Below are 8680 nucleotides of genomic sequence, written 5' to 3' on the forward strand. Positions count from 1 at the left end.
TTCGAATATGGTGGACACCAAATGCCTGGAACATGATGAGCTGTTGAACTTTGCCTTGCCATCCAGCTCCTTGTGGGATAGTGAATCAGGGACATGGACTTTAATGAGTTCAACTTTTGCTTGTTTTTGTCAGTGTGCTAGAAGAATGTAAACAGTTTCTCTGCTAATGTAAGCAATGTTTGATTTTTTAGAATGGACTAAATAGCAGATTTGATTATGAAGATGAGAACACAGTACAAGAGGATGGATCTCAGCAGATGTACCCCCTTTACAACCAGATGTGCTACCAAGACCCAAGCCCTCACAAACATCACTCAAACAACCCTGAGAGACCCTACATCCACCCACGAGAACATTATGTGTGATTTTCCTCTTGTTGTAACGCGTGTTCTAACGAATGCTTATTCTTAGATTTGAGAGAGAAACTGAGGCATCTAAACAGTTTCAGTCTGAATGTGTTGGAACTTTGAAGATGGCTCTGAACTACTAGTGGATTTCTTAACTTCATTAAGGGTTTCTTAGCCACCAGCTGTGTTTGCGAACTTGCCTGTAGCTTTGCATCTCTGTAACTTTGGTGTTTAACTACTAACATTGTCCTACAATGGCATGTTCATTTGAAATCTCGGCAGCTGCCTGTGATGACTGCAGGGAAAGGGCCCAGCTGCTGGCAGCCACTCTGCTTGGGTCTCAGGCAGTGCTCGTTTGTAATTTAAACAGGTGGGAAAAGGAGCTCCAAATCCAGTTCACTAATTATTAAGCTGGGATTTAGATATCCCTAACATTTCAGTACGATTACAATACCTTTGTACAGAAGCCAAGGAAAGAGGCGGACTTGCCTCTCTCCAAACAACAAAAGCAATGAGAACCTTCAAGCCTCCGAGTGCTTGTGAACCAGTTTTATGTTAAGTGTCCTTCCTGGCCATTAGGCTCCAAGGGCTTCTTCACAGGGCCATATGCCCTCTGTCCCCTCATGACGAGCTGTGTCTGTAAAGTCTCCCACTTTGTCCTTGTTGCGTCAGCCTTTTTCCCACTAACTGAGTCCTAAAATCCCTGTCAAAATGGGCTGCAGTCCCGTTAGCTTTGCCCTTCTTTTTCTGAACGTGTCAAGCTCAGCTTTCACTTCTTAAACTGATTTCAAGCCAGTCTCCCTCCACGCAGGCTTTAGCTAGCTACTCTTCTGCATTCTTTACTTTTCTTCCCTGTCTTATCTACCTCAACAAACAAACCAGCAAGCCTACTGGAAATCACCATAAAATAACTCCCACTCTTAAAAGCCAGGAGAAAAATTTGAAAACTATTTTTTTGTAATATTACTTCTATATGACATGTTGGCTCAGTCTGCATGTTCTCTATTCCTCCTCCCCACATCACCTGGTCAACAAGCCTAAAGAGATACTCTAAATTGGATAATACAGTAGCCTCTCTGCCAGGGTGAACAGCTACACCGTGATGCTGTTATGCCTGCTCATGTCTGCCTGGAATCCTCTCATCTCCCTCTGCCAACTGTCTATCACTGAGACTGACAATGGTCACAGAAGGAAACCTAAAGCAAAAGGATCATGGGCACATCTTGAGGATGTCACTTTACTATGTATTCTGGATGGTCAGAGCATGTCACAGGAATTAAAAAAAAAATAAAGCACTATGTACTTGTTACATATTAAGAAAGAGTGGTATCAACATCAGAACAAACAGTATACATTTCCAGCCTAAACCACAGAGGAAATAAGAACATTCCCAGATTTATAGTGAAATACCAAAGATACTTTATTCATGCCACACTGGCCTTGGGTTCCCCTTTGCTTCTTTTTATTGTTTGTCAGGCTTTCAGATAAGCCATGAAGTTGGTTCTGCTGTAGTAGTATACCCACCCAAACCACTTCCCCTTATCAGCAGTTCTAGGAGCAAGAATACTCAAATTCCATCCTACTTCTTTGTTTAGGATTGGTGCCTTTAGCGGTGACAGCTCCAGAGCACCCTGAGTCCCCCGTCTTCTCTGCTCCATCCCTGTGCTGCTCTGGGTGTAGTTGTCTGCCTTTGTAGCAAGGACCATGGCCAACTTCATTGTTCAGGACGCCACCACTAACTCACTAACTAAGTCAGTGTACCTCCAGTTACAAGATTCCTTGGGGTTGGTTTCCAGTAGATAGACGGTATAGTTTTCTTGGGTAGTGAACATTTCATTAGACCTCAATATTAGGGGCCAGATTGCGGAGCACCCCTGCTTTAGAAGGCTTTAAATATCTTAACACAGGAGAGAGTTGCTAGATTCCTGCTGGGAAGCAGGTCATAGAGTCCACTTCACAAAAGCTAGTTGTGGACACAGAGGGAGGGAAGGGGATGGCATCGTTTGTGACCGAGAAAAGGATCTGGAAGCCTCTTGTCCACCGTCTCCCTTTCAACGAATCTTAGTATTGTTATGAAAAGGCTATTTTAGGGTGTGGGTATTCTCATGCAGTCAGCTAGTTCACTATCATCTGCGCCTTTCTGTCAGCTAGGAAATTTCTTAGACATACTGCTATGTTTGATAGTTGTTGACCCCAGACAGTCACATAAGCTTCATAATAGCTTATTCTGGTATCTCCTGTCTGCTATTAAAAAGTTAACCAAATACAGAACAGCTTTAAAGGGGGTTGATTAACCAGTCCCCTCAACAACCAAATATTGCCACCCAAAATTAGTCTGCTAATTTTTGAACTTCTGAATTTGGAGCCTAGAAGACTTGATGGTACCATTTAAATTTGGAAGTTAGACTCTAAAGGTCAGTAAGTGAGGTTGAGGGACATGTTCACAGCTGCTCATGCTCTGCCCATAACTGTTCTGTCAAAGTTCACTGAAACAGGAGTAAATTGGTATGGCATTTCCCATGTACTGCCGCCACTCTGCATTCCAAGGAGACGGGTACATGCTCACTCTCCTCCCAGCCTCCATTGCCTATTTTACCTGCCAGCATTGTGGCTGCAGTAGCAGACCCAGATTTTTTGCATCTCACTACAGTGAAGCATGTGTACTAGCTAGGAACAGTCTGACTTAATGAAGTAAGAATGCAAACAGCAGTGATTTGTTATGTCTTCTATGAGAGTTCGTTTCAGCCTGACATTTTGTATGCTTTATATTTGAAGACATTTCTATGCTCTTTGGAGTATATGAAACTCTTATCCATGCTAACCATCTGTATAACAGGTGAATATGTGTGCACCCACACACCCATACACACACAGAAGACAAAAGAAATCCCCAGTAAGTGACCAAGTTCTCAACATTATTATTTTATAAGTCCTATTTGCTCAGAGAAAGAAGACCAAGTCCTTCTCCCCAAGTTGTCTTTTGTAGAAGTCTAAATTTCAAAAAGTTTGTTTGTTGCTCTTCTTTTCTTGCATTCACTGGTGGTATTCTTACTATAATATACAGCTTGCCTTGAAATTAGAGGATCCCCTGTTGTTTTCAGAGTCAACAGGACAGGTCAATACCCAGCTTTACCCATAACTTTAAAAACTAAGGAAAACAAACTATGTAGCGTATCAGCTGTCCCCATCCATAACATAGAGACCTTCCCCGTCAACCTCTCAGAACTGTGGTAAGAATTACACTAAGGAATGGTGGGTTCTCTCAAACAGAACTTCCTATGACTCCACTGTTGCATATTGAACTTCAACCTCCAGTGCCTTTGCCAGTATTTAGAGTACTGGAATTCTGTAGGAGAACCATTCAGCATGTGAAAATTTCAATTTGATCTAATTTAAATATAACCAATGGCAGGTTCAGACATTCCATTTATTATAATAAACGTTTATCCCATAAATGTTTTCTATCTGGGCCATGCAAGCCTAGAGACCTAAGTTTAATCCTTGAAGTTCGCAAAAAGTAGAAGGAACGGTAAGGGCCACAACTTGGTCCCCTCACCACCACTTGAGCTCACACACCTTATGCACATGCAATGATAGTAATAAATAAAGGCTTACCCGTCCAGCTTTAGATAGGATTGAAAATGCATACTTTCAAATCCACGATTGATTCTTTTTTTCAAGTAACTATGAATGAGGAGCTTTACTGAGTGTATTGTATGGACCGGGTTCTAGGGTCATCATTGTACATGAGTCATCTCACCTACTAGGGTCACACCCTGGTGTGTCCTCTTTCAGGAGCTGACATGGGAACAGAAAGGTGTATCCTCTCCCATCACACCATTGTAGGCTATGCAGATCATCATTCAGCTGTTACTTTTTTAATGCCCACTTTGATTGTTGGACAGTATAGTTGTCTTGGTTTTCTTTCTAAAGCAGAAATCCAAGCGCCTACATGGAATAAAACTATAAGAAATGTTAAAATAAAAGTAAGTACATGTGCTCACTTTTTCCCCTTCTGTCCACTAGGTTAACTTACATTAGGTTAAGCTACGAAGGCGAAGTCAAGTCAAATAGCACAGACCATACCAGTTGGTTCGGCTTTACTGGGCACAAATGTCTATCATTCTTTCCTGGACTTAATTTAACATGCTTCTTGTTATTTGTCTTTGTCCAGTCAAGATCCAACTCCCTAGATTCTAACACTCATACTGGGGACAGCTGGAAGGAAGCCAGAGAAGCATAAAAAGGTGAAAGATCACGATGCCAGGGTCACGACCTGTGCCTCTCAGCTTTGTGTTTTTCTTGTTCTGGTGCTTCAACAGCAAGGCCTTTCCTTCCTTGGGTCATCTGAAGACTCTAAAAAGAACCCAGGACTTTTATCCTTGTTAAAACAAAACCTAATGTTTGCAAACCTAGCCAAATACAGAGTGCAACAACAGTAACCCTCTTATAGCTGATGAATTCCTGGATTTCTTCCATTCAAGAATATTATAATCTGGCCTTTGCCAGCTGTTAGGCTATGTTGGTAGCCTTTGGTAGACAGATGTGTAAAGGCTACATGCCTCCTCCCCAACCTCATCGGGTAATGGTTCACACTGAAATCAGTATTTAATCTACTATGTCATGTGTGTTAATAAGCCAGGAGGCTCTAGAACAGTTTCCCAGTCTCCTATAAAGCTGAGAAAGTCCGTAGTCTGCCCTTCCAGGCAATGTAACACCATCTCGTGTCTATCTGAAAGCTCTCAGAAGTAAATCCAGCAATATTCTTCCTAATTGTGTCAGCCAGACCATGTTGTGTTTGACTTCTCCACAGTCTGTCGGACTTATCTATGGGAGGGCTAGCCCTACACAATGTGTGCCAATCCACTTTTCATTATCACCACCAAGTTGGCCACAGACATATTCACTTGCTTGATTAGCCAAGTGTCTGAAGTTAGACTGAAAATAAAGCATGTAGCAACAGCCTTAGAAGGGACCAGAGCTGCTGGTAGCACATGGAAGACGTGTGCTCCTGGTTAGGGTGTATCAGATATTAGCCAGCCACCCCTAGAGCTAAAACTAATCAGCATACTTCCAAGTAACTTCAAAAATTTAAAGTCTGGTGTAACAGAATTAGGTAAAATTTCTTAGGTTGTCATGCCCTCACCCTGGGATGGGATAGGACTATTTACTGACTGAAGTCAAGAACCGGCTGGAGAGTTGTGCTGACATCTATCCATAGTAACAACTGTATTTTAGGATGGACTGTCAGCACCATCAAGATTTATGGAAAAAAGCAAATTATCTGCAAATTGATAGGCTTCTGTCCTCTCGTTCCAATTACAGTGGATTTGGCACAGTTGTCACAAGAAAATGTTTCATAGGAGGCAGGTCACTCGGATGGGAAAAGAGCTGCTCTTGGTCTTAATGTTCTAACCAATTCCGAGTCACCAAAGGACTTTCTGAGCTAGCTCAGTCTTCTGCCACTTTAAAGGTGGAAGGCCACCCAGTTGCCCCTTTATGGCTTTTGCAAGAATGTTTCTAGGATCAGATCTCCTCGGCTCAACACAATGGCCGGTTTTGTGACCTACCCTGGGTTGGGTTTATCTCCACGACATGGAATTTGGCTGTGGAAGGTGATTAGAGGCGAGCCAGAGGGAAATCCTCCCTGGAAACCCAGAACATTGGATTTGCTACAGTGACTTAGAACTGAGCCCTGTCCTACCACAGATGTGTCTGACAGCCATGAGGAGATGGGCTATTTGTCTTCCTCCAAGGTTAATTTCCCTTAATGACACACAGTAGATCTGTGAAGCCCAGAGTTGCACACAGTTTTCCAAGTGACTGGACACCATTGTTTTGGTTTTCAATAACCTTTCCAGGAACAGGCAGGATTTTTAAATCCGCCCTAGTGTATTGATCAAACTAAACTCCTCTCTGAAATGGTATGCGTAGCCCAGGGTTCTCTATATTTTAACTACATGCAGCAAGTCTGTTGTGCACGCACTAGTTTATGCCAGCCCACACCACGGCTCAGTACCCCGGGCTCTCACACACTCTCCTGCAATACAACTGCATGATGCCCTTGACCTGAGTGCTTCAGTATCCAGACCAGTGTCCATCATCTTTATACGTGAAATCCCTAATTGTCTGTAAAAGTATAAGTAGCTGATGTTGCTCCTAGATCCCTGGACTATTCCACTTGTCCATCAGTAAAAGTTCCTGTTGCCCCCTTTTTCACTGTTTCCATCTCTAACCCAGTGCTATGCAATAAACCACCTCCACGTGGTCCTCCGCTCTCAACATCCCTACTTCTTAGCTTTGTCCCTTCAAGTCAGTGCTCTCTACCTCACAGGGGTTGGACCCTGGTCTCGGGGAATAAGACGGCTAAGGACTATCTTCAAGAGAGCACCTTCTTTCAAAGTGATTTTACAAAAGCGTCTGGGCTTAGAAATGAGAATCTCTCTAGCTATTATATTTTTCTATTCTTGTTTTGCTATTTTTACCTCTGCAAAGTGATCTCTGTCTGAAAAGAGGCCTTATCCTGGTTTTAACCTTCCCTCTGTTAACCCCCTCACCCTGAAATCTCCACCTTGTCTGTGCTCTGAACTTCTCACTCTGACCTAAAACTAAGTCTCTCAGTGGAAACCCCAACGCTTATACTGCTATTAAAAAATAATGATGTCTTCTGCAGAGAAATCTCTAGCTTTTCCTACAGGAAGCCAGTGAGGCCTCGCTTTGGCTCAGTCTAGGCCTCACAGCAAGCCTTCTTCCTCATATGTAAACTGAGGTATTGCTTCCCCATATCTGGATATTGATTCCTGGTTAATAAATGGTGGAAGCATTTTACACCTTGTTCTTCAAATGGGCAATCTAGACAGCCCTCAAGTAGGTGTGATCTAGCTGGATTTGGAATCCCTTTACCCCCAGTGTTTGTGAAAGAAACATACCTTTCTGTCTTCTTATAGTAGAAATCCATTGCTTGCTTTTTTAATTATTTTTATTTCGTTGTGTAGAAAGGGTTTTATGCTATGTGTTCCTGCTTGTGAGAAAAGACCCAAGTTGTAAATTTAAGCATTAGAACTGAAAGTCAACAGTGTATTCCAAGAAGAAAATTCTAGCTCAGATGTTGTAGACTATATAGAAAGAAGCATAAATATCTGCTTAGACTTTGATATTATATTTTACATAGTAAGTGTTACTGTGGTGGTTTATAGACAGTCCTTAAGTTTCCAGAAATTGTCTTTTATTTTTGTAGTTTTGGATTATATGACTTTTTAGATATAAATAAAGTCTTTTTTATCATTTAAGATTTTTTTCATTTATCAATAAATAAATTACCAAAATGTATATGAAGTCACTAACATGACCATGGAATGTACAAACTGCAAACAATCTGAAACATTTCTATGCTTGAGGCCTTCCTAGAAGAATTTCAAAGTAATAACAAGAGCGGTGCATACTTCAAACAGTATAAATAGGAAAATTTAGTATTGTTGTAGTTACTTATAAAAAATCACATATTTTATATGTATATGCATGTAGTGTGGTTATGTGCATGTGAGTGCAGGTACCCTGGGGGCTAAGAGGCATCAGATGCCCCTAGACCTGGACTTCTAGGCAGTTGGGAGCAGCCCTGATAGGAGTGCTAAGATCCACACTCAGGTTCTCCGAAAGAGCACTATGTGCTTTTAACCACTAAGCCATCCATTCAGGCTCCATATTACTTTTTAAATGAAGCGACATTTATTCCAGTTAGCAAATAGTTCATCATTCCTTGATTCTTTTAATCACTAAAATTACTTTCTTCTTAGTAAATTATATCAGTACCATTGTTAGTGGTCCTTAAGTGGTATTATTTAGCGTACTCTTTATCAAAAGCAAATGAACAAAGTGAGTAACTATGGTAAATTCTAGAATTTTCCTTGCTAGTCTCCAAAATCTCAAAATCTAGGAACCACATTTTAAAAGTAACCTTTTATTGAGTCTATAATTCATCCTTATAAAAAGTATTAAATTCCATAGGCTTTAGTATATTTACAGGGTTATGAACCATCATTACCACAGTAAATTTTTAAATTTGTTCATGCTCTCCAGAGTAAACTTATACACATTAGAGTTTCCTTCTAAGAAGCTCCTGACTTGGCCTTTTGGAAACCACATTGTCCTGTCTCTGTTAGCTGCTTATTCTGGGCATTACATATGTTCAGCATTATCCAATAGGTGGTCCTTGGTGATCCTATCTTTCATTTGCCTCATGCTTCCAAAGATAATCTTGATGCTTCCTACACTTCTCTCATTCCTAAAGCAGGGTCACCATAACAGATTGTACCCTTTAGCATGGGACATTTAGA

At 41.3% G+C, this 8680-nt stretch overlaps 1 protein-coding gene across 1 annotated transcript in view; it reads left to right on the forward strand.

Moving 5' to 3' along the window:
- Positions 1-7636, forward strand: part of Nectin3 (nectin cell adhesion molecule 3) — a 111112-nt gene extending 103476 nt beyond the window's left edge. The window contains exon 9 of the mRNA XM_041673438.1: positions 192-7636. Within this exon, the coding sequence (XP_041529372.1) occupies positions 192-365 (174 nt within the window). The 3' untranslated portion in view covers positions 366-7636. The remainder of the gene's footprint in view (positions 1-191) is intronic.
- The last annotated feature ends 1044 nt before the right edge of the window (positions 7637-8680 follow it).

The sequence above is a fragment of the Microtus oregoni genome, unplaced genomic scaffold, assembly GCF_018167655.1.
Source record: "Microtus oregoni isolate MIOR12 unplaced genomic scaffold, Mior012 000023F_ref0000262, whole genome shotgun sequence".
NCBI classification, from domain to species: Eukaryota; Metazoa; Chordata; class Mammalia; order Rodentia; family Cricetidae; genus Microtus; species Microtus oregoni.